Here is a 26,730-nt window from a genome sequence, read left to right on the forward strand (position 1 = left end):
TCACTGAACCTCAAATACTAACATTACAATCTCACACTGTCTGTGTCTGTCCATCTATCATGTGATCACTGAACCTCAAATACTAACATTACAATCTCACACTGTCTGTGTCTGTCCATCTATCTATGGTGTGATCACTGAACTTCAAATACTAACATTACAATCTCACACTGTGTCTGTTCAACTATCGTGTGATCACTGAACCTCAAATACTAACATTACAATCTCACACTGTGTCTGTTCAACTATCGTGTGATCACTGAACCTCAAATACTAACATTACAATTTCACCCTGTCTCTGTCTCGATATGTTCATCGTATGAACACTGAACCTCAAATGCTAACGTTTGCTAAAATGCATTCAGTGTGTTCAATGTATTTAATGTGTTGAATGTGATCACAGCAACAATGCTGGAAATGTATTCCTGTCTCTTCCCCTCCAGATGGCCGAAGCACATTAAACCATCGGAGTCTTTCTCTGTCTGTCTGTCTGTCTGTCTGTTTGTCTGTCTGTCTGTTTGTCTGTCTGTCTGTCTGTCTGTCTCCATAATATTATATATATATATGTGTGTGTGTGTGTGTGTGTTTTATAATATATATATATATATATATATATATATATATATATATATATATATATGATTATTTATATGTGTAGTTTATGTTTCAGTTACCCCCTTCAAGACGGGCCAAATCCAAACATTACTAATGAATTTATCATCCGAATCTATACATCTCTCTATCTGTGTGTGTGTGTGTGTGTGTGTGTGTGTGTGTGTGTGTGTGTGTGTGTGTGTGTGTGTGTGTGTGTGTGTGTGTGTGTGTGTACATACATATATATCTCTATGTGTGTGCGCGCGCGTTTGCACTGTGTGCATGTGTGTGTGCTTGTGTTTGACGTGTGCGTGCACACGCGCGTGCGCGCGAGTGTATGTGTATGTGTATGCGTGAGAGACAGAGGGAGAGAGAGAGAGAGAGAGAGAGATTAAATAGACCTGTCTGTACTTTTCTTGACTGGGATGAAGATAAAATTTGTGTGGACCAAGTCATTTAAAATGTCTGTCTTGGTGTTTTGTGTTGCAGGGAATATTTTCTCAAGTCTTCGACCTGCAGGCTTCAGATTTTGACAATGACGATACATATAACAGAGAAGGGTACGGCGCCTTCATGTGGACATCCTCTCTTCTCTCCTACCCTGCCCAGGCTGCCCGTCTGTCAGTCTGTCTGTCTCTGTCTGTCAGTCTGTGTCTGTCTGTTTTCCTGTCTCTTCGTGTATGTTCTTTGTTGCTGGGGTGTGTGTGTGTGGTGTGTGTGTGTGTGGGGGTGTGTGGGGGGGAGGGGGTTCTTTGTTTTGGGTTGTTTTTTTGCTTTGTTAGTTGTTGGTTGTTGCTTTATTGGGGGTGGGGGGGGGGGGGGGGGGGGGGTATGTGAGGTTTTTGTTTTTCGCCCAGAGGGCTGAATGTGTTGTTGGTTTTTAAAGTAGTAATACTTTTTTAACGAAAATTTGTGTCATTTCTTTTGTGTACTCATTCTCCTCCTCCTTCCCCTCCTCCTTCCCCTCCTCCTCCAACCCTCTTTTCCTCATTCGCATTCTTCTTCATTTCTGTTCTGTGACAAACATCAACTCTCTGATGGTTCATGTCGTGGCTGGTCCATTCTGGGTGTTCAGCGTTTCATAACCTGTCCCCAACTCTGGCGTGGATTACGGTATATTCAACCTACCTAATTGATCTTCTGCGTGCGTATTCACAGTTCAGCCACTAGCAGCTGTTGACTGCCGGTTTGAGGCGCCGTGGCAGCCTGAGGCATTCGGACCCAGTGCTCACCAGTGATCAGGGTTCGAGGCCGCGTTTCAGCGCCGTGCTGTGTTGTGTTGTTGGGAAAGGCGGCCCGTTAACTCCGGTCTGCCTCACTCCACCCAGGTGTGAATGGGTACCTGACTTCGGTCGCCGAAGCTAAAAAGTATTAGCTTTCTGCTTCCGCCATTTTAACCGGGATAAGGTTGATTTGATGAAACGGCGGAAGGGAGACGATTGTGGCCTGTCTTCCTGTGCCGAGCCTCATTTTGACACAGGAAATGTGAATTCACTGCCCATATTGCCGTAAAGGAGAACAAGACCTTTATCCTATGTTTTAGTGCTTTCTTTTTGTCTTCTTCTTTTTTTTATTCATCTATTTATTTATTTTATTTTCTTCTTTTTTTCTTTTTTTTTTCTTTTTTTTTTTCTCAAGGCCTGACAAATCGCGTTGGGTTACGTAGCGTATATGGGTTTGTCCGAACGCAGTGACGCCTCCTTGAGCTACTGAAACTGAAACTGAAACTTAGTGCTTTCTTAGCCTTTGCCTCTGATAATCTGTATCAGTAACTCAAGGAGGCGTCACTACGTTCGGACAAATCCACATACACTTCACCGGCCACATCTGCTAAGAATATGCTTGACCAGCAGCGTAACCTAACGCGCTTATTCAGGCCTTGAGACTAATGCCGCTGGTTAATTCATCGATTTGTTTATATTTCTTTCTTTACCCTGTTGCTTTGTTTTAATTTCTCCTGCAGACCTCAGGAACCTCGCTTTCCCGTCAACATTGGCATCACTGGACACGTCGCCAGAACAGGGGAGGTAAGTGTGGTCAAAACTGAGGATGTGCAAGAGTTATAGGTACTGATCAACCTGTTGGTTTGTGCAGCGTATGCATGTGTGTGTGCGCGGTTATGTGTGTGTGTGTGTGTGTGTGTGTGTGTGTGTGTGTGTGTGTGTGTGTAGACAGATTCACCATATTAAGCAGTTCTCAATGCCAAAAAGATGTATCCATTATACTGAGTAGATGATAATGTGCATGTGTGTGTGTCTTTCAGACGCTGAACATCCCAGATGTGTATCAAGATGACAGATTTGACCCATCTGTAAGTGATTCTGATGACTATATACAACTCATTAATTCTCAATTAACGAGATACTTGACATTCTTGCTGCTCTCTCTTGTCAATTAGTGCCGATGAATTCCATTATTTGATAAATGTGCTGGCACAAATACATTGTCATCACAGGGTGATGATAACAAATTGTAGAAAACCAGGCACATTAGTCTTGATATTCAGAAAATCTGGTAACACTTAGATATATCTCCTGGTGCTTATATGTTGGTTTTTTTTGTGTATTTGAGCAGACATAAAAGTTTCCCCTGTGAGAGATTAATCTATTTGTATAGTATTATATTCTATTGTATCGTATCATAATTATTGTATCATATCCTATCCTATTCTGTTGTGTTGTAAAACTGCATGAACTGTTTAAGTGATTGTGACTGCAGTTAAAATGAGCCCAGCTTCACAGTTATAACTACTTTCGATGAGTATATGCCATTGTAAGTTGTTGTTTTTTTTATCAAAATATTCCTAAGTTTATATATTGTTTTAGTAATTGCTGAACATTTTGAATTTTTACATTATATTTGCTACATGAATGTTATTAATACATTTCAGTTTTTCAGTTATTAGTTATTTTTCATGTTTATCTTTTCTGTGTAATTCTGCATACTTAAAAGTTGTGAAAGGATATTGAATCCTGAATGTTGAACCTGTGATTGCACAAGTTAATTTCCATGTGGATTGATAAAGTATTTTTGATGGATTGATTGATGGATGACGTGGTTCAGGTGGACGAGGGGACGTCATTCCGCAGCAAGTCCATCCTGTGCATGCCCATCAAAAACGTGTCGGGGAAGGTCATTGGGGTCATGCAGCTGGTCAACAAGGGAGACAACACTGCCTTCAACAAGAACGACGAAAACCTGTTTGAGGTGAAACACTACTGTTACTGTGGTCATCATCATCATCATCATCATCATTGTTGCGACGAAAACCTCTTTGAGGTGAAACAACACTGTTACTGAATGATGATGATGATGATGATGATGATGATGAACGACGAAAACTTCTTTGAGGTGAAACAACACTGTTACTGTAGTCATCATCATCATCATCATCATCATCATCATCACCATCATCATCATTATCAAAACAACAACAATGATAATGATGATGATGAACGACGAAAACCTCTTTGAGTTGAAACAACATTGATACTGCAGTCATCATCATCATCTTCATCAACATCATCATCATCATCATTATCATCATCTTCATCATCATCATAACAAGAACAACAATGATGACAATAATAATAATGATGATGATAATGGCATTGTCGTATGGTTTGTTCATTACTTTCAGACAGAACAGTGGGTGGACTTTCAAACACTTCATTCTATTCTACTATAGGTTGCAGTATATACACAGAGGTCTAGACACAAAGAGGGTCAGGGTGAAGGTCCCATTAAGGGGCACTGCATGCAAGGAAAGGGGCAGAGTCAGGGTGGAGGTCCCATTAAGGGGCACTGCATGCAAGGAAAGGGGCAGAGTCAGGGTGAAGGTCCCATTAAGGGGCACTGCATGCAAGGAAAGGGGCAGAGTCAGGGTGAAGGTCCCATTAAGGGGCACTGCATGCAAGGAACAGAACAGAGTCAGGGTGAAGGTCCCATTAGTGGGCACTGCATGCAAGGAAAGGGGCAGAGTCAGGGTGAAGGTCCCATTAAGGGGCACTGAATGCAAGGATCAGGAGTCAGGGTGAAGGTCCCATTAAGGGGCACTGCATGCAGGGAACAGAACAGAGTCAGGGTGAAGGTCCCATTAGGGGGCACTGCATGTAAGGAAAGGGGCAGAAGCAGGGTGAAGGTCCCATTAAGGGGCACTGCATGCAAGGATCAGGAGTCAGGGTGAAGGTCCCATTAAGGGGCACTGCATGCAGGGAACAGAACAGAGTCAGGGTGAAGGTCCCATTAAGGGGCACTGCATGCAAGGAACAGGACAGAGTCAGGGTGAAGGTCCCATTAAGGGGCACTGCATGCAAGGAAAGGGGCAGAGTCAGGGTGAAGGTCCCATTAAGGGGCACTGCATGCAAGGAACAGAACAGAGTCAGGGTGAAGGTCCCATTAAGGGGCACTGCATGCAGGGAACAGAACAGAGTCAGGGTGAAGGTCCCATTAGTAGGCACTGCATGCAAGGAAAGGGGCAGAGTCAGGGTGAAGGTCCCATTAAGGGGCACTGCACGCAGGGAACAGGGCAGAGTCAGGGTGAAGGTCCCATTAAGGGGCACTGCACGCAGGGAACAGAACAGAGTCAGGGTGAAGGTCCCATTAGGGGGCACTGCATGCAAGGAACAGGACAGAGTCAGGGTGAAGGTCCCATTAGGGGGCACTGCATGTAAGGAAAGGGGCAGACTCAAGGTGAAGGTCCCATTAAGGGGCACTGCATGCAAGGAACGGGGAAGAGTCAGGGTAAAGGTCTCATTAGGGGGCACTGCATGCAAGGAACGGGGCAGAGTCGGGGTGAAGGTCCCATTAGGGGGCACTGCATGCAAGGAAAGGGGCAGACTCAAGGTGAAGGTCCCATTAAGGGGCACTGCATGCAAGGAACGGGGCAGAGTCAGGGTGAAGGTCCCATTAGGTGGCACTGCATGCAAGGAAAGGGGCAGACTCAAGGTGAAGGTCCCATTAAGGGGCACTGCATGCAGGGAACAGGACAGAGTCAGGGTGAAGGTCCCATTAAGGGGCACTGCATGCAGGGAACAGGACAGAATCAGGGTGAAGGTCCCATTAAGGGGCACTGCATGCAGGGAACGGGACAGAGTCAGGGTGAAGGTCCCATTAGGGGGCACTGCATGCAAGGAACGGGGCAGAATCAGGGTGAAGGTCCCATTAAGGGGCACTGCATGCAGGGAACGGGGCAGAGTCAGGGTGCAGGTCCCATTAAGGGGCACTGCATGCAAGGAACGGGGCAGAGTCAGAAAAGCTGATGGGCTGACTTGGCTGTAGTTAAAGGCTGAAAGGGGGAAAGACTTTGGCCAAATGAAAGGCTGACTGTCTGACTTTTATTTTCAGGCATTTGCCATTTTCTGCGGCATGGGCATCAACAACACGGCCATGTATGAAACGGCCATGAAGGCCATTGCCAAGCAGCGAGTGGCCCTGGAGGTCATGTCCTACCATGCCATAGCCCCCATGGAGGAGGCGGAGAAACTGCAGGTGGGTCATGGGGTCGTCCACTGGCTGATTGACGTCAGATAGGATAGCGAGATAAGATAGCAAAAAACTTTATTATCTTTGCATTAGTTACCAGTTGTTTCGCTTGTTAGTTTAGCGACTTCTCTTTTACGAAGTCTATTCAGTAATTTTCTGTAATTGTACTTAGATATTCATTTCATATTCCATCCTCCAGCTACCCAGTTCCCCCCTAACTCACTATTGATTCCCCTCCCCCTCCTCTCCTAAACGATAACGCTCAAATGTAAAAGACGACACTCTAGCAAAAATGTCTACAATAACCAGTAGGTGTGACGATCATTAAACAAAATTCATCATGATAAGATATGGTATGAATATCAGAACAGTCACAGCACTGAAGGCACACAGAAGGCAGTGACAGCACTGAAGGCACACAGATGACAGCACTGAAGGCACACAGAAGGCAGTGACACTGAAGGCACACAGAATGCAGTGACACTGAAGGCACACAGAATGCAGTGACAACACTGAAGGCACACAGAAGGTAGTGACACTGAAGGCACACAGAAGGCAGTGACAGCACTGAAGGCACACAGAATGCAGTGACAGCACTGAAGGCACACAGAAGGCAGCACTGAAGGCACACAGAAGGCAGTGACAGCACTGAAGGCACACAGAAGGCAGCACTGAAGGCACACAGAAGGCAGTGACAGCACTGAAGGCACACAGAAGGCAGTGACACTGAAGGCACACAGAAGGCAGTGACAACACTGAAGGCACACAGAAGGCAGTGACAACACTGAAGGCACACAGAAGGCAGTGACACTGAAGGCACACAGAAGGCAGTGACACTGAAGGCACACAGAAGGCAGTGACAACACTGAAGGCACACAGAAGGCAGTGACAACACTGAAGGCACACAGAAGGCAACAGCACTGAAGGCACACAGAAGGCAGTGACAGCCCTGAAGGCACACAGAAGGCAGCACTGAAGGCACACAGAAGGCAGCACTGAAGGCACACAGAAGGCAGTGACACTGAAGGCACACAGAAGGCAGTGACAGCACTGAAGGCACACAGAAGGCAGTGACAACACTGAAGGCACACAGAAGGCAGTGACTGAAGGCAGTGACAACACTGAAGGCACACAGAAGGCAGTGACAGCACTGAAGGCACACAGATGACAGCACTGAAGGCACACAGAAGGCAGTGACAGCACTGAAGGCACACAGAAGGCAGTGACACTGAAGGCACACAGAAGGCAGTGACAGCACTGAAGGCACACAGAAGGCAGTGACAACACTGAAGGCACACAGAAGGCAGTGACAGCACTGAAGGCACACAGAAGGCAGTGACAACACTGAAGGCACACAGAAGGCAACAGCACTGAAGGCACACAGAAGGCAGTGACACTGAAGGCACACAGAATGCAGTGACACTGAAGGCACACAGAAGGCAGTGACAGCACTGAAGGCACACAGAAGGCAGTGACAGCACTGAAGGCATACAGAAGGCAGCACTGAAGGCACACAGAAGGCAGCACTGAAGGCACACAGAAGGCAGCGACAACACTGAAGCACACAGAAGGCAGTGACAACACTGAAGGCACACAGAAGGCAGTGACACTGAAGGCACACAGAAGGCAGTGACACTGAAGGCAGTGACAGCACTGAAGGCACACAGAAGGCAGTGACACTGAAGGCACACAGAAGGCAGTGACAGCACTGAAGGCACACAGAAGGCAGTGACACTGAAGGCACACAGAAGGCAGTGACAGCACTGAAGGCACACAGAAGGCAGTGACACTGAAGGCACACAGAAGGCAGTAACAGCACTGAAGGCACACAGAAGGCAGCACTGAAGGCACACAGAAGGCAGTGACAGCACTGTAGGCACACAGAAGGCAGTGACAGCACTGAAGGCACACAGAAGGCAGTGACAACACTGAAGGCAGTGACAGCACTGAAGGCACACAGAAGGCAGTGACAGCACTGAAGGCACACAGAAGGCAGTGACACTGAAGGCACACAGAAGGCAGTGACAGCACTGAAGGCACACAGATGACAGCACTGAAGGCACACAGAAGGCAGTGACAGCACTGAAGGCAAACAGATGACAGCACTGAAGGCACACAGAAGGCAGTGACAGCACTGAAGGCACACAGATGACAGCACTGAAGGCACACAGAAGGCAGTGACACTGAAGGCACACAGAAGGCAGTGACAGCACTGAAGGCACACAGAAGGCAGTGACAACACTGAAGGCAGTGACAGCACTGAAGGCACACAGAAGGCAGTGACAACACTGAAGGCAGTGACAACACTGAAAGCAGTGACACTGAAGGCACACAGAAGGCAGTGACAGCACTGAAGGCACACACAAGGCAGCACTGAAGGCACACAGAAGGCAGTAACAACACTGAAGGCAGTGACAACACTGAAGGCACGCAGAAGGCAGCACTGAAGGCACACAGAAGGCAGTAACAACACTGAAGGCAGTGACAACACTGAAGGCAGTGACACTGAAGGCACACAGAAGGCAGTGACAACACTGAAGGCACACAGAAGGCAGTGACAACACTGAAGGCACACAGAAGGCAGTGACAACACTGAAGGCACACAGAAGGCAGTGACAGCACTGAAGGCACACAGAAGGCAGCACTGAAGGCACACAGAAGCCAGTAACAACACTGAAGGCAGTGACAACACTGAAGGCACACAGAAGGCAGCACTGAAGGCACACAGAAGGCAGTGACAACACAGAAGGCAGTGACAACACTGAAGGCAGTGACAACACTGAAGGCACACAGAAGGCAGTGACAACACTGAAGGCAGTGACAACACTGAAGGCAGTAACAACACTGAAGGCACACAGATGGCAGTGACACTGAAGGCAGTGACAACACTGAAGGCACACAGAAGGCAGTGACAACACTGAAGGCACACAGAAGGCAGTGACAACACTGAAGGCACACAGAAGGCAGTGACAGCACTGAAGGCACACAGAAGGCAGTGACAGCACTGAAGGCACACAGAAGGCAGTAACAGCACTGAAGGCACACAGAAGGCAGTGACACTGAAGGCACAGAAGGCAGTGACAGCACAGAAGGCACACAGAAGGCAGTGACACTGAAGGCACACAGAAGGCAGTGACAGCACTGAAGGCACACAGAAGGCAGTGACAGCACTGAAGGCACACAGAAGGCAGTGACACTGAAGGCACACAGAAGGCAGTGACAGCACTTCAGCCTCACGCCACACTGACCCCATTTCACCCAGGTTCAGCAGTCAAGGGTTAATGTTGTAATGATATTGACAGGCGCAAGAGCCGAGTGGTTAAAGCGTTGGACTTTCAATCTGAGGGTCTCGGGTTCGAATATCAGTAACGGCTCCGGGTGGGTAAAGGGTGGAGACTTTTACGATCTCCTAGGTCAACATGTATGTAGCAGACCTGCTTGTGCCTGAACCCCCTTCATGTGTATACACAAACAAAAGATCAAATACGCACGTTAAAGATCCTGTAATCCATGTCAGCGTTCGGTGGGTTATGGAAACAAAAAAAAAAAAAAACAAAAAACAAAAAAAAAAAAATATATATATATATATATAGCATGCACACACCCCGAAGACGGAGTATGGCTGCATACATGGCGGGGTTAAAATGGTCATAATTATACGTAAAGGCCCATTAGTGTACATACGAGTTAACGTGGGAGTTGCAGCCCATGAACGAAGAAGAAGTAATGTCTGGTTTCCGTGGTGCAGAAAATGGTGGTGCCCTCGTCACAACACTACAAGCTGCTGGACTACAACTTCAGTGACTTCCCTCTGGATGACGACGATACGCTGAAGGCAACGATACGGATGTTCATGGACCTGCACCTCATTGAGCGTTTCCACATCAGTTATGAGGTCTGTGTGTGTGTGTGTGTGTGTGTGTGTGTGTGTGTGTGTGTGTGCGACTGTCTGTTGCAATCATCTACTCAAGTAGGTTCTACTTTTTTTTTTTTTCTTTTTTTTTTTTTGTCTGTGGTAGAAAATGAAGTAACTGAAAATGCTGAAATGGTGATTTGGAATTATTTTCATGGATACAATTTTGGAATAAAAAGAAGGAAAGGAAAATAAATATCTAGGAAAAAGATTTGGTACAGAAATCTATTACAAGTATATTAATCTAAGGGTCAGGATTATAGTTCTTTGCGGACACCCATTCAAAATATAGATCGTTTTCTGAAGTCATGTTTCCATTTTATACAATCATCAAGTTCACTGAGTGTTGTGCTTAGTATTCATGTTTGAGTGAAAAGAGTTGTGTAATTAAGTGTGTAAATTCTCACCTCTTTTCTCCCTTCTTTCCAGTTACTGTGTCGGTTTTTGCTGAGTGTGAAGAAGAATTACCGCAACGTAACTTACCACAACTGGCGCCACGCCTTCAACGTGACACAGACCATGTTCTGCATGCTGCAGGTATGTAAAGGAAGAAATGTGTCTCCTCCTCCTACCCTCCTCCACCTCCTCCTCCTCCCCTTCCTCCTCCTCCTCCCCCTCCTCCTCCTCCTCTGCCCTCTCCTTCTCCTCCTCCCCCTCCTCCTCCTCCTCCTCCCCTTCCTCCTCCTCCTCCTCCCCCTCCTCCTCCTCCTCTGCCCTCTCCTCCTCTCCTTCTCCTCCTCCCCCTCCTCCTCCCCCTCCTCCTCCTTCCCCTCCTCCTCCCTCTCCTCCTCCTCCTCCCACTCCTCCTCCTCCCCCTCCCCCTCCTCCTCCCCCTCCTCCTCCTCCTCTTCCTTCTTCTTCTTCTTCTTGTTCCACCTCAACTCTGTGAAGAGTCATTGTGGTGTCACACAAGAGAACTGTTCACCAGATTCTTCCAGAAATTCTCTGTTCATATATGCACGCAGTGAAATAAAATGCGTGCAAGCAAACGTTAAGTGAGATAAGAGTAAGTTAACAGAGTATGTACATTAAGATAGATACATAGTTTGAGAGGGTGTTGGCCTTTGAGGATCATCCCAACACCGACTGTCCAAAGCCCCCTTGGCCAAGAGAGTGGAGATGTAGCTTGGGCAAAACGCTCTCCACTATAATCACATTGTAGCCCAGATACAGTTGGAACTGCAGCTGCCTACTCTGCTGTTCTGATGGTGATAGTGGAACGTGAGTGACTATGGTACACTGTCAATGGCTGCAGACTGACATGACTGACTATGGCACACTGCCAATGGCTGCGGACTGACCTGAATGACTATGGTACACTGTCAATGGCTGCAGACTGACACAGCTGACTATGGTACACTGCCAATGGCTGCAGACTGACACAACTGACTATGGCACACTGCCAATGGCTGCAGACTGACACAGCTGACTATGGTACACTGTCAATGACTGCAGACTGACACAACTGACTATGGTACACTGCCAATGGCTGCAGACTTACCTGAATAACCATGGTACACTGCCAATGGCTGCAGACTGACATGAATGACTATGGTACACTGTCAATGGTTGCAGACTGACATGAATGACTATGGTACACTGCCAATGGCTGCAGACTGACACAACTGACTATGGCACCTGTCAATGGCTGTAGACTGACGTGACTATGGCACACTGCCAATGGCTGCAGACTGACATGACTGACTATAGCACACTGTCAATGGCTGCAGACTGACATGAATGACTATGGTACACTGTCAATGGCTGCAGACTGACATGAATGACGATGGTACACTGCCAATGGCTGCAGACTGACATGAATGACTATGGTACACTGCCAATGGCTGCAGACTGACATGAATGACTATGGTACACTGCCATTGGCTGTAGACTGACACAGCTGACTATGGTACACTGCCAATGGCTGTAGACTGACACAGCTGACTATGGTACACTGTCAATGGCTGCAGACTGACACAGCTGACTATGGTACACTGCCAATGGCTGCAGTTTGATATGAATGACTATGGTACACTGCCATTGGCTATAGACTGACACAACTGACTATAATAATAATAATAATAATAATAATAATAATAATAATAATGGTACTTATATAGCGCTGAATCTTGTGCATATAATAATAATAATAATAATAATAATAATAATGGTACTTATATAGCGCTGAATCTTGTGCATAGACAAATATAAGCGCTTTCGCACCAGTCATTCTCACGCGCGCATAACTCAAAAACTGGAGAAACTAAAGACAAGGAAGAGGCAGGGAAGGGAGGCTATTTTGGGAAGAGGTGGGTTTTAAGGCCAGACTTGAAAGAGCTGTGTGTGGAGACTTGACAAAGCGAAAGAGGAAGTTCATTCCAATTGCAAGGTCCAGAGACAGAGAAAGAACGGCGGCCAACAGTCGAGAGTTTGAATCTGGGTATGCGTAAGTGGAGTGGATCCGAAGCTGATCGTAGTGAGCGTGGTGGAGTGTAGAGGTGAAGGCAGCCAGTACTATGGTACACTGCCAATGGCTATAGACTGACACAACTGACTATGGTACACTGCCAATGGCTGCAGTCTGACATGAATGACTATGGTACACTGCCAATGGCTATAGACTGACACAACTGACTATGGTACACTGTCAATGGCTGCAGTCTGACATGAATGACTATGGTACACTGCCAATGGCTGCAGACTGACATGAATGACTATGGTACACTGCCAATGGCTATAGACTGACACAACTGACTATGGTACACTGTCAATGGCTGCAGTCTGACATGAATGACTATGGTACACTGCCAATGGCTGCAGTCTGACATGAATGACTATGGTACACTGCCAATGGCTGCAGTCTGACATGAATGACTATGGTACACTGCCAATGGCTGCAGTCTGACATGAATGACTATGGTACACTGCCAATGGCTGTAGACTGACACAACTGACTATGGTACACTGCCAATGGCTGCAGTCTGACATGAATGACTATGGTACACTGCCAATGGCTGTAGACTGACACACAACTGACTTGGTACACTGTCAAATGGCTGTAGACTTGACACAAATGACTATGGTACACTGCCAATGGCTGCAGACTGACACAACTGACTATGGTACACTGCCAATGGCTGCAGACTGGCCAGATGCTGAACATTCCTGGGGGAGACGGAGAGACTGGCGCTGATGGTGGGCTGTCTGTGCCATGACCTGGATCACCGCGGCACCAACAACCAGTTCCAGCTGAAGTATGTGTCCTCTGTGTGTGTGTGTGTGTGTGTGTGTGTGAGTTGTGTGTTGTGTGGTTGCCTCTGTTGTGTGTGTGTGTGTGTGTGTGTGTGTGTGTTTGTGTGTGTTTTGTGTGTGTAGTGTGTATGCGTTGTGTGTGTGTGTGTTTGTGTGTGCCTCTGTGTGTGTGTCGTGTAGTTGTTGTGTGTGTGTGTGTGTGTGTGTGTGTGTGTGTACTTGTGCATTGAAGAACATTTGAAAGTCCAGTTTATAATTTTGGTCAATGCTATAGCAATCTTTGCCTTATTTTTCGATTATTCTTGTCTTACTGTTGTATTGTTGTGTATGTTTATTGATTGTGGATTTGTTAGTTTGAGCGCAGCTGTTGCACTTAAACTGCTGACATGAAATCGGCAATCACTTCATCTCCAATCAGTTTCAGTTTCAGTTTCAGTTTCTCAAGGAGGCATAACTGAGTTCTGACAAATCCATATACACTGCACCACATCTGCAAGGCAGATGTCTGGCAGCCGCATAACCCAACACACTTGTCAAGCCTTGAGTGCATGCTTACATGTTTGTGTATCTATCACAGTGGATTTCTTTTTTACATAATTTTGCCAGAGGACAACACTCTTGTTGCCATGGGTTCTTTTTCAGCACGCCAAGTGCGTGATGCACATGGGACCTCGGTTTATTGTCTCATCCAAGACTAGACGCTCGATTTGATTTTCCAGTCAAACTTGGGAGAAAGGGCGAGAGCAGGCTGCTGCTTCTTTTTCTTCTTCTTCGTTCGTGGGCTGCAACCCCCACGTTCACTCGTATGCACACGAGTGGGGTTTTACGTGTATGACCGTTTTTACCCCGCCGTGTTGGCAGCCATACTCCGCTTTCGGGGGTGTGCATGCTGGGTATGTTCTTGTTTCCATAACCCACCGAACGCTGACATGGATTACAGGATCTTTAAGGTGCGTATTTGATCTGCTTGCATATACACACGAAGGGGGTTCAGGCACTAGCAGGTCTGCACATGTGTTGACCTGGGAGATCGTAAAAATCTCCACCCTTTACCCACCAGGCGCTGTCACCGTGATTCGAACCCAGGACCCTCAGATTGAAAGTCCAACGCTTTAACCACTCGGCTATTGCGCCCGTCGAGAGCAGGATTCGAACTCACACCCTCATGGACTCACTGTATTGGCAGTTGAGCGTCTTAATCATTCTGCCACCTTCCTCCTCATCTCCAGTGCTTGTCCTGAACTGGACAGTTTGTGGATGCACCAAGTTTGAAAGAGAACAGAGCGCATCATTACACTCCGTCCACCTCCCCCCACCCTTCTTTTTAACCCTTCAGCAGAGCTGTCCCGTGGCCCTGTAATGTATTTGTAATTGTATTTCTTTTTATCACACCAGATTTCTCTGTCTGAAATTCGGGCTGATCTCCCCGGGGAGAGCACGTTGCTACACTACAGCGCCACCCTTTTTTTTTTCCCTGCGTGCGGTTTTATTTGCTTTTCCTATCGAAGTGGATTTTTCTACAAAATTTTGCCAGGAACAATCCTTATGCTAAGTGCATGCTGCACACGGGACCTCGGTCGTCTCATCCGAATGACTAACGTCCAGACCACCACTCAAGGTCTACTGAGTGGAGGGGGAGAAAATATCAGCGGCTGAGCCGTGATTCGAACCAGCGCGCTCAGATTCTCTCGTTTCCTAGGCGGACGCGTTACCTCTAGGCCATCACTCCACATGTGTCAGATGCAGCGTTGTTGTTGTGCCCACAGAACCATGTCTCCCCTGGCTGAGCTGTACACCACATCCACCATGGAGCATCACCACTTTGACCAGTGCATCATGATCCTCTCCACTAAGGTCAGTGTGATGATGACGATGTTGATGATGATGGGGATGATGATGACGATGATGGTGGTGTTGATGATGATGATAATGACGATGGTGTTGATGATGATAGTGATGGTGATGATGATGATGTTGATCACCACTTTGACCAGTGCATCATGATTCTCTCCACTAAGGTCAGTGTGATGATGACGATGATGATGACGATGATGATGATGATGATGATGATGGTGATGGTGATGATGATGTCCATCACCACTTCGATCAGTGCATCGTGAGTCTCTCCACTACAGTCAGTCTGACAATGATGGTGATGATGATGGTGATGATGATGATAGTGATGATGGTGATGGTGATGGTGATGATGATGGTGATGATGGTGATGATGATGTCCATCACCACTTTGCTCAGTGCATGGTGAGTCTCTCCACTACAGTCAGACTCTCTGACAATGATGATACGCATACATCAGTGTAATAGTTTTGGTTGTGTTTTACAAACATTGCTTGGCTTCAATGGAAGAATTCTGCACACATTGTGGCATTCAGCATGAAGATCTGTGTGACCACTTTAACTCTCTCCATACGAACGGCGAAAGAGACGACGTTAACAGCGTTCCACCCCAATTACCACCATCAAAATATTGCAAGTGGAAGGCTCTTATACTGAAGAGGTGAATGTTGACAAATATACTGAAGAGGTGAATGTTGACAAAGAATACCATAATTCTGACGACGGAAGCTAAAGGTTGGGTCATTCAGACTCCCACTGGACATCCGAGGGGTCTGTGTACAGGAGAAGAGAGGACTGGCCGTACTGAGTGAGTTAAATGAACAGAATGCTGTGAGCCTCAAGGTAAAATGAGTATCTGGGTGTTGCAGGGCAGTGATATCCTGTGCAACCTGTCACAAGCAGACTACGAACAAGTGATACGGGTTTTAGAAAACGCCATTCTGTCCACTGACCTTGCTCTCTACTTCAAGTAAGATTGCTTCTCTGTCTGTCTGTCTGTCTGTCTGTCTCAGTGTGTGTGTGTGTGTGTGTGTGTGTCTGTCTGTCTGTTTTACTCTGTGTGTGTGTCTGTGTGGTGTGTGTCTGTTTGTCTGTTTTAGTCTCTGTGTGTGTGTGTGTGTGTGTGTGTGTGTGTGTGTGTGTGATATGTGTGTCTGTTTGTTTTAGTCTCTGTGTGTGTGTGTGTGTGTGTGTGTGTGTGTGTGTGTGTGTGTGTGTGTGTGTGTGCTCTGTATCTAATTGATTTTTGTGCGGTTTTGCTTTGTTTCGTTTTTTGTTTTATTTGTTTGGTGTTTTTTGGGGTTTTCTTTAGTTGGTTTCCTTGTATAGTTATTTCACAGAAAAAGAAACTGTGTGTTTTCCTCTTGATTTTCTCTTTTCTCCATATGATAAGTAATATTACTGCAGTTATTATAACTGGAATTTGTTGTTATCAGTGGTGATACTGATATTTCCTATACTGATGTTTGTATAATGACTGTTGTCCTTGAGCTTGATTAGTGGCTGCTGTTTATCTCTCTTAAGTTGTCTGCTTTACACTTGTTTAAGTTGTGTACATGTGTGGGTTCCTTTCATTTCATGGTGTGATTATCTTATTTGGATTTGTTAATATATATATATATATATATATATATAGAGAGAGAGAGAGAGAGAGAGAGAGAGAGATAGTTAGATAGATAGATAGATAGATGGATAGATAGATAGATAGATAAGAAATTTTACAATGCAAAGGTGATGTCTGTATCCAGGTACCGAGGTCGATTCTTTGAGCTGACCCATTCTCCGGAAGTGGACTGGACAGATGATTGTAGCAGAGATCTTCTCAGGTAAAGGCTCTGTCTCTGCACTGAACAGTATGTGACTGCTTTGTTATCACACACACACACACACACACACACACACACACACACACACACAAACCCACTGTTGTTTCATGTGAAACATATGAGAGAAAGTAATAGTCATGAACTTGTGTTTTGTTACTTTTTGTCACAGCAGATATATCTTTGTGTGAAATTCAGGCTACTCTCCCCTGGAAGAGTGTGTCACTCTTTCATACAGAAAACACCTTTTACAAGATGTGATGGTTATTAATTTTAGGGAAGTGAATTTTCTAAATTATTACAAACAGTTTAGTTGTGACTGTACATCCATCTAAATTGTGGGCGCCTTACATCAGCACTTTTTTGGCTGTGTTTTTGTACATTTATCTAAACTCTGTTTGTCTTACAATAGCACTTTCTGGCTGTGTTTTTGTACATCTATCTTAACTCTGTTTGTCTTACATCAGCACTTTTTGGCTGTGTTTTTGTACATCTTACATCTATCTATCTGTGTGTGCCTTACATCAACACTTTTTGGCTGTGTTTTTGTACATCTATCTGTCTATCTCTGTGTGCCTTACATCAGCACTTTTGGCTGTGTTTTTGTACATCTGTCTGTCTATCTCTGTGTGCCTGACATCAGCACTTTTTGGCTGTGTTTTTGTACATCTATCTAAACTCTGCGTGCCTTACATCAGCACTTTTTGGCTGTGTGTTTGTACATCTATCTTAACTCTGTTTGTCTTACATCAGCACTTTTTGGCTGTGTTTTTGTACATCTATCTATCTCTGTGTGCCTTACATCAGCACTTTTTGGCTGTGTTTGTGTACATCTATCTGTCTATCTCTGTGTGCCTGACATCAGCACTTTTTGGCTGTGTTTTTGTACATCTATCTAAAATCTGTGTGCCTAACATCAGCACGTTTTGGCTGTGTTTTTGTACATCTATCTGTCTATATATGTGTGCCTGACATAAGCACTTTTTGGCTGTGCTTTTGTACATTTATATAAACTTTCTTTGTCTTACATCAGCCACTTTTTGGCTGTGTTTTTGTACATCTATCTAAACTCTGTCTTACATCAGCACTTTTTGGCTGTGTTTTTGTACATCTATCTGTCTATCTCTGTGTGCCTGACATCAGCACTTTTTGGCTGTGTTTTTATACATAAATCTGTCTGTCTCTATGTGCCTGACATAAGCACTTTTTGGCTGTGTTTTTGTACATCTATCTGTCTATCTCTGTGTGCCTGACATCAGCACGTTTTGGCTGTGTTTTTGTACATCTATCTAAACTCTGTGTGCCTTACATTAGCACTTTTTGGCTGTGTTTTTGTACATCTATCTAAACTCTGTCTTACATCAGCACTTTTTGGCTGTGTTTTTCTACATCTATCTATCTCTGTGTGCCTTACATCATCACGTTTTGGCTGTGTTTTTGTACATCTATCTGTCTATATATGTGTGCCTGACATAAGCACTTTTTGGCTGTGTTTTGTACATCTATCTATCTCTGTGTGCCTGACAACACCACTGTTTGGCTGTGTTTTTGTACATCTATCTAAACTATGTCTTACATCAGCACTTTTTGGCTGTGTTTTTGTACATCTATCTAAACTCTGTGTGCCTTACATCAGCACGTTTTGGCTGTGTTTTTGTACATCTATCTGTCTATATATGTGTGCCTGACATAAGCACTTTTTGGCTGTGTTTTGTACATCTATCTATCTCTGTGTGCCTGACATCAGCACTTTTTGACTGTGTTTTTGTACATCTATCTAAACTCTGTCTTACATCAGCGCTTTTTGGCTGTGTTTTTGTACATCTATCTATCTATCTCTGTGTGCTTGACATCAGCACTTTTTGGCTGCGTTTGTGTACATCTGTCTAGACTCTGTTTGTCTTACATCAGCACATTTTGGCTGTGTTTTTGTACATCTATCTATCTCTGTGTGCTTTACATCAGCACTTTTTGGCTGTGTTTTTGTACATCTATCTATCTCTGTGTGCCTTACATCAGCACTTTTTGGCTATGTTTTTGTACATCTATCTGTCTATCTCTGTGTGCCTTACATCAGCACTTTTTGGCTGTGTTTTTGTACATCTGTCTGTCTATCTCTGTGTGCCTGACATCAGCACTTTTTGGCTGTTTTTGTACATCTGTCTAAACTCTGTCTTACATCAGCACTTTTTGGCTGTGTTTTTGTACATCTATCTATCTCTGTGTGGCTTACATCAACACTTTTTGGCTGTGTTTTTGTACATTTATATAAACTCTGTTTGTCTTACATCAGCACTTTTTGGCTGTGTTTTTGTACATCTATCTGTCTATCTCTGTGTGCCTGACATCAGCACTTTTTGGCTGTGTTTTGGTACATCTATCTATCTCTGTGTGCCTTACATCAGCACTTTTTGGGTGTGTTTTTGTACATCTATCTATCTCTGTGTGCCTTACATCAGCACTTTTTGGCTATGTTTTTGTACATCTATCTGTCTATCTCTGTGTGCCTTACATCAGCCCTTTTTGGCTGTGTTTTTGTACATCTGTCTGTCTATCTCTGTGTGCCTGACATCAGCACTTTTTGGCTGTGTTTTTGTACATCTATCTAAACTCTGTCTTACATCAGCACTTTTTGGCTGTGTTTTTGTACATCTGTCTATCTCTGTGTGGCTTACATCAACACTTTTTGGCTGTGTTTTTGTACATTTATATAAACTCTGTTTGTCTTACATCAGCACTTTTTGGCTGTGTTTTTGTACATCTGTCTGTCTACCTCTGTGTGCTTGACATCAGCACTTTTTGGCTGTGTTCTTGTACATCTATCTAAACTGTGTGTGCCTTACATTTGCCCTGTCCCTGTCACCACAGATCAATGATGATGACAGCATCTGACGTGGCGGCCATCACCAAGCCATGGGATGTGCAGAAAAAGGTACACAAAAAGTTAACACATTGAGTGCCCCAGTATGGAAATATCCGTCCCCTTCCAGTGTGAAAAAAGGTGCCACAAAATGAAAATATCCTTCCCCTTCCAGTGTGCAAAAGAGTGCCCTAGAATGGAAATTTTCGTGGCATAATTATAAGAATTTTCCCATCGCAAAATCAATAAATTCATGTGAAATTGTCATAACTGGTTAGTGTGTTCATTTCCTTTCAGAAAAAGTATAGGTTATATATTTTTCTTTCAGTATTTTGCATGCTAGATTTGTTGTTGTTGTTGTTGTTGTTGTAATTATAACCCTCTGTGACCAAAACACCCCTTGACAAATAGTTGTCACTGAGCATAAAATAGGCTTGGCACTGCAAGGGTTGATCAAGTTTCCTAGCGGTAACCACAAACTGCACATTGAAATAAGCAAGAAGTGAAGGCGAAGACAGAGAAAACAGATCTTGCAAGGAATGTGATATGGGAACTAATGGGTGCGAATTTTACTTTTTCTGCAATTGACAACACTGTCATGTTTTGGGAACGGTTGGGGTGACTTTTACTTTGTTTTTAACCCATGCTGCAGACAGTGGACCACGCTGTCATGTTTTGGGAACGGTTGGGGTGAATTTTACTTTGTTGTTAACCCATGCTGCAGACAGTGGACCACGCTGTCATGTTTTGGGAACGGTTGGGGTGAATTTTACTTTGTTGTTAACCCATGCTGCAGACAGTGGACCACGCTGTCATGTTTTGGGAACGGTTGGGGTGAATTTTACTTTCTTTTTAACCCATGCTGCAGTAAACGGACCACACTGTCATGTTTTGGGAACAGTTGGGGTGACTTTTACTTTGTTTTTAACCCATGCTGCAGACAGTGGACCACGCTGTCATGTTTTGGGAACGGTTGGGGTGAATTTTACTTTCTTTTTAACCCATGCTGCAGTAAACGGACCACACTGTCATGTTTTGGGAACAGTCGGGGTGAATTTTACTTTGTTTTCAACCCATGCTGCCGACAGCTTACCACACTGTTATGTTTGTGACTTTCAGGTGGCAGAGCTGGTGGCCAGCGAGTTCTTTGAGCAGGGAGACATGGAGAAGGAGAAGCTGAAGATCCAGCCGATGGTCAGTGCTGTGGGGAAACTCACAGGAGGGTGTTGTCCTTTCTCTGAAACCATGGCTTCATGTCTGTGCTTGATTGGGGAAGACAGAACTGTGACAACTTTAACAATAACAGTGATGAGGAGGAGGAGAGTATGATGATGATAAAGATAATCATGAAAGAAGAAGAACACACATGCACGCACGCACGCACGCATGCACACGCGCTCACACACACACACACACACACACACACACACACACACACACACACACACACACACTGTCTAACTGGCAATAGGCATATTACATACAATTTGATCAGGGGTCACAGTATTTTTGATATCAGGAAATTTGTTTGCTGCATTATACAAGACCCAAAAAATACACAGAACATAAAGGAAGAAATCTATCATCAGAAATATGATAGTCATGCCTACCTATGACCATCAGAACAGCAGAGGAGACAACTGATGTCCCACCTCTCTGGGCTAGAATCTGATTATGGCGGACAGTGTCTTGGCCAAGTCACATCCTCACTGTCTTGGCCAATACAGGGTTTTAGGACAGTCAGCATTGGGATGGTTCCCAAAGGCCAACTAGCCCTCAAGGCTGCAGCACCCAGTGCAATCGTGCCTCCTAGTTTGCCAGGCAAAGTCTTGCACAAAAGACTAATCTGTGAATGACTTCTTGTGCAGTTGAGGAACCATTAATCATACAGTGCTCACTTTGCTGTAAGCTTATGTCATTGTGAAATATAAGCTGTTTCTCATAAGCCCTTCCATCAGAAATAATTCTTTCTGATATTTGTCATTTTTCAGGAAATGATGGACCGGGAGAAGAAAGACAAACTACCGACAATGCAAGTTGGGTTTATTGACAGTATCTGTTTACCTGTCTATGAGGTGAGGTTTAGATCTTTATCATTCATTTCACTGTCTGATTTGGGACAGAAACAGTTTCTTTTCTATAATGTGTTACGGATCAGAACTGTCTGGAGAACAGGTACCCCATAACTCCCCCCCACCCACCCACCCACCCACTTGCCCCCCCCCCCCCCACCCCCCCAATCCTCCAAGGACTCGGAAAAAGATGTTACGCCCCCAACCTGACCCAATGTGCGTGTGCGTGTGTGCGTCCGTATATGTGTGTGTTTTTCTTATGTGCTTTGTATCTGATTAATGTTTTATTGTAAAGCGCTTTGAGAGGTTTAGAATTGCTGTACAGATATGTACTATTTCTCTCCTCATTATCATCATGATTTAACACAAATATGACCTTGCCTTGCTCATGGGTTGACTGTGCTGTAAGTGTCAAGACGTTACACCCAAAGGAGGAAGGTGGCAGAATGGTTAAGATGCTCATCTGCCAACACAGAGTCCGTGAGGGTCTGGGCTCGAATCCCGCTCTCGCCCTTTCTCCCAAGTTTCACTGGGAAATCAAGCTGGGCATCTGGTCATTCGGAAGAGACGATAAACTGAGGTCCTGTTTGCAGCACGCACTTGGCGCACTGAAAAAGAACCCATGGCAACAAGAGTGTTGTCCTCTGGCAACAGAAGAAATCCACTCTGACAGGTACACAAAGATATATATGCATGCACTCAAGGCCTGACTATACGCGTTTGGTTATGCTGCTGGTCAGGCATCTGCTTAGCAATTGTGGTGTAGCGTATATGGATTTTTCTGAATGCAGTGACCCCTCTCTGAGAAACTGAAACTGATACAGCCAGACTAACCTGTGTACAGTCCATTGTGAGTGCTGACTGTGCTGTGAGTGTCCAGACGTTACACAGACTGACCTGTGTGCAGTCCATTGTGAGTGCTGACTGTGCTGTGAGTGTCCAGACGTTACACAGACTGACGTGTGTACAGTCCATTGTGAGTGCTGACTGTGCTGTGAGTGTCCAGACGTTACACAGACTGACCGTGTGTGCACTCCATTGTGAGTGCTGACTGTGCTGTGAGTGTCCAGACGTTACACAGACTGCCGTGTGTGCAGTCCATTGTGAGTGCTGACTGTGCTGTGAGTGTCCAGACGTTACACAGACTGACCGTGTGTGCAGTCCATTGTGAGTGCTGACTGTGCTGTGAGTGTCCAGACGTTACAGACTGACCTGTGTACAGTCCATTGTGAGTGCTGACTGTGCTGTGAGTGTCCAGACGTTACACAGACTGCCGTGTGTGCAGTCCATTGTGAGTGCTGACTGTGCTGTGAGTGTCCAGACGTTACACAGACTGACGTGTGTACAGTCCATTGTGAGTGCTGACTGTGCTGTGGGTGTCCAGACGTTACACAGACTGACCTGTGTACAGTCCATTGTGAGTGCTGACTGTGCTGTGAGTGTCCAGACGTTACAGACTGACCTGTGTGCAGTCCACTGTGAGTGCTGACTGTGCTGTGAGTGTCCAGACGTTACACAGACTGACCTGTGTGCAGTCCACTGTGAGTGCTGACTGTGCTGTGAGTGTCCAGACGTTACAGACTGACCTGTGTGCAGTCCACTGTGAGTGCTGACTGTGCTGTGAGTGTCCAGACGTTACACAGACTGACCTGTGTACAGTCCACTGTGAGTGCTGACTGTGCTGTGAGTGTCCAGACGTTACAGACTGACCGTGTGTACAGTCCATTGTGAGTGCTGACTGTGCTGTGGGTGTCCAGACGTTACACAGACTGACCTGTGTACAGTCCATTGTGAGTGCTGACTGTGCTGTGAGTGTCCAGACGTTACACAGACTGCCGTGTGTGCAGTCCATTGTGAGTGCTGACTGTGCTGTGAGTGTCCAGACGTTACAGACTGACCTGTGTACAGTCCACTGTGAGTGCTGACTGTGCTGTGAGTGTCCAGACGTTACACAGACTGACGTGTGTGCAGGCCATCGCGCGTGTCTTCCCCCCGCTGAGCCCCCTGCTGAAGGGGTGCCAGCAGAATCGGTCCCACTGGCAGCAGGAGGCCCGCCACAAACAGCTGCTGCAGCAGCGCCACCTGGACAAGCAGGCCCGGGAGGAAAGGGCAGAGAACCAGGACAAGGACAAGGAGGAGGAAAAGACCACCTCTTGACACGCGGCCTGTAGCGTCAGCTGAAGGGAGAGAACTCTCCGTCCACACACCAGCTGGCGCTGTGCCTGCATCACCAAGGCCTGACTGACTGATGCCTTGAGTCGTTGCAAAGGTCAGGCATCTGCTTTGTTTTCTCTGCAGATGTGGTGTGGTGTATGTGGATCATTCCACATGGTTTAACACCTCCTTTATTCTGACACTGAAACCTATAATCCTTTTTTTTTCTCTTTTTTTTTAAAACTGAAACTTGCGAAATCAGTTTCCATCCGCACTTTGACTGACTGACTTTCAGAATTCCACATAAAATGGACACTTCTGAAAAAGTTGAACTTGTTGAACTGTGAGCACATGCACAAGTGTGTCTCGGTGTTTGGTTTGTCTATGCTGTGACGTTTTGTTAGACTTACTGGGTGGTCTTTAATTTCCCTTTGTAATTTTAGCGTGATGACGTATTGGGTGGTGGGTCTGTGTGTGTGTGTGTGAAGATCTCCACGCTTGATGGGGAAGACCAATGGTCTGGTTGGTTTTGACTGCCTTGTTGGTTTCCTTCATTTCAGTTGCTGTTGATTTTTTTTGTTTGGGTTTTTTAAACTGCAAATATGAATGTTTGTTTCTGACGTATGAAAACAGTCCACTCTGAACGGTTTCGGCAAAGTTGTGATTTCCTTTATTGTGAAAATATATTTGCAAAATGTCCGCCCCTTTGTATGTCTGTTAACAACTGATGTCTTGGATCTCTTACAATGATTATGTTGCTTGATTCTGAAGTGTTAAAGATAGATAGATAGATAGATAGATATATTACTATATATTTCAGTGGGTTTCAGCTTCATTCTGGACATGGTTTCAATGATTATGATAGTAGTGATGAACACTAAAGCTGTGCTAAAGAATTCACCTAAAGCTCTGCATGGAAGCATCTTCCATGTTTTGGCATAAAAGTAATAAAATGAATGTAGTATAATCTGTCATACACATTCTTTCTATCTCTTTTAGACTCTCTCTCTTCCCCCCCTTTCTCTCTCCCTCTTTCTCTCTCTCTCTCTCTCTCTCTCTCTCTCACACACACACACACACACACACACACACACACACACACACACACACACACACACACACACAGAGTAAACATAAATGATACATTTGACAGGTAATCAACAAATGTAAGTATATGGATGATAGGTTAGTGTATAAATATATGTTATCTTTCTGTTTCAAACTGAGTTATTTTCTTCTGCTTGAGAGCCGTTTCAACATTCAGCAGAAGACAATATTCTGTAACAGTAAACAAGGTTGGATAGTTGGGAATTTAAAAAAAAAAAGTATTGAGGTGGTGAACCACTTGCTTTTGGTGAATGACAATAATAATGGGTTTTTTATGATATGATCTACCTCCTTAGTACAGAGGCCAAGAGCGCAAACTATCAACTTCAATAAACATGAATAAACACTACAGTACATCTTAATTCATCAAACTGGAAATTAAGGATGTATTGTACTGTACTGTGATTGTACATTGATGTTTACTGATGTTTCAATATACATCTTTATTCATCCAACTAGAAATTAATGATGCATTGTGTTGTATATTGACAGTAATTGTTAGCGCTCTGGGCCTGTGTGCAAAGGAAGTATGTTTTCTTCTGTATTTCCTTGGAACGAAACAAGACTCGGAGACCTGAAAGTCGTGTATTGTTCTGCAGCATACTCCATGTGCCAGACAGTAAGAGACTGGAAAAGGCAGCTTGACGTTCAATGTGATGAACTTTGTGATACTGGTGTTTGTTGTGACTTACGCCTCATCTATTTATTGCACTGGCACCTTCCAATTTTGTTGCATCTGCAGTTTGTTTGTTTTTCATACACTTTAAGCTTGCATTCTGATCGGTGTACATACTCTTTTAAAGTTGCTTGAAACAAGTTATTGACTGTTATCCTTATTTATATGTGTTGCTTGCATCTTTTGTTTATGTATTCAAAACTGTTTGAGATCTATGGATAATAGGAATGAGTGTGCATTTGTACACAGTGTCGACCTGTATGTGTGCATACATGTACCTGTGGTCTTGCTTGCATATATGTTACACTTGTGTGAATGTGTGTGTGTGTGTATGTGTGTGTGTGTGTGTGTGTGTGTGCGTGCGTGCGTGCGTGCTTGTGTGTGTGTGTGTTGTGGTCAATGAAGATGTATAGAAATTTCCAATCCCTGTGACTACAAGATGCTGCAGTTTTGGCTGTGAACCAGATGTCTGTTGTCACTGGACATGATCCTCTCATTCACCTGTCATACTGGGACAGGAAATCAGGACAGCTGGAGATTAACTTTCTTTTTTTTGGGGGGGGGGGGGTGGCGGAGGGGGGGGGGGGGGGGTCGGAGGGGGGGGGGGTGGAGGATGGGGATGGAGAACTGGCCATTATGTACTCCGGCTTGTAGGGCATCAACAAAGAACCACCACTCCTTTTTTTTTTTTTTGGCGGGGGCTTGGGGGGCAGTCTTTAATGGTACCCCAGGTTTGCTTCTAGGTCTTTAGTTTTTCTTTGTTGACTGTTCTGCACCACATGATGATCTTTGGTTGACTGTTCTGCACCACATGATGATCTTTGGTTGACTGTTCTGCACCACATGATGATCTTTGGTTGACTGTTCTGCACCACATGATGATCTTTGGTTGACTGTTCTGCACCACATGATGATCTTTGGTTGACTGTTCTGCACCACAT

The 26,730-nt window shown here is 45.1% G+C and overlaps 1 protein-coding gene across 1 annotated transcript in view; it reads left to right on the plus strand.

The window, feature by feature from the left end:
* The window catches only part of LOC143294404 (dual 3',5'-cyclic-AMP and -GMP phosphodiesterase 11-like), a 244,310-nt gene extending 220,061 nt beyond the window's left edge, over positions 1-24,249 (plus strand). The window contains 16 exon segments of the mRNA XM_076605884.1: positions 1,084-1,154; positions 2,558-2,621; positions 2,858-2,905; positions 3,658-3,801; positions 5,941-6,084; positions 9,827-9,973; positions 10,421-10,528; positions 13,135-13,155; positions 13,157-13,245; positions 15,010-15,097; positions 15,967-16,067; positions 16,846-16,923; positions 19,789-19,852; positions 20,900-20,974; positions 21,772-21,855; positions 23,824-24,249. Of these exon segments, the coding sequence (XP_076461999.1) occupies positions 1,084-1,154; positions 2,558-2,621; positions 2,858-2,905; positions 3,658-3,801; positions 5,941-6,084; positions 9,827-9,973; positions 10,421-10,528; positions 13,135-13,155; positions 13,157-13,245; positions 15,010-15,097; positions 15,967-16,067; positions 16,846-16,923; positions 19,789-19,852; positions 20,900-20,974; positions 21,772-21,855; positions 23,824-24,009 (1,512 nt within the window). The 3' untranslated portion in view covers positions 24,010-24,249.
* Positions 24,250-26,730: the final 2,481 nt, after the last annotated feature.

Source organism: Babylonia areolata, chromosome 1 (assembly GCF_041734735.1).
Source record: "Babylonia areolata isolate BAREFJ2019XMU chromosome 1, ASM4173473v1, whole genome shotgun sequence".
In the NCBI taxonomy this organism is placed as follows: Eukaryota; Metazoa; Mollusca; class Gastropoda; order Neogastropoda; family Buccinidae; genus Babylonia; species Babylonia areolata.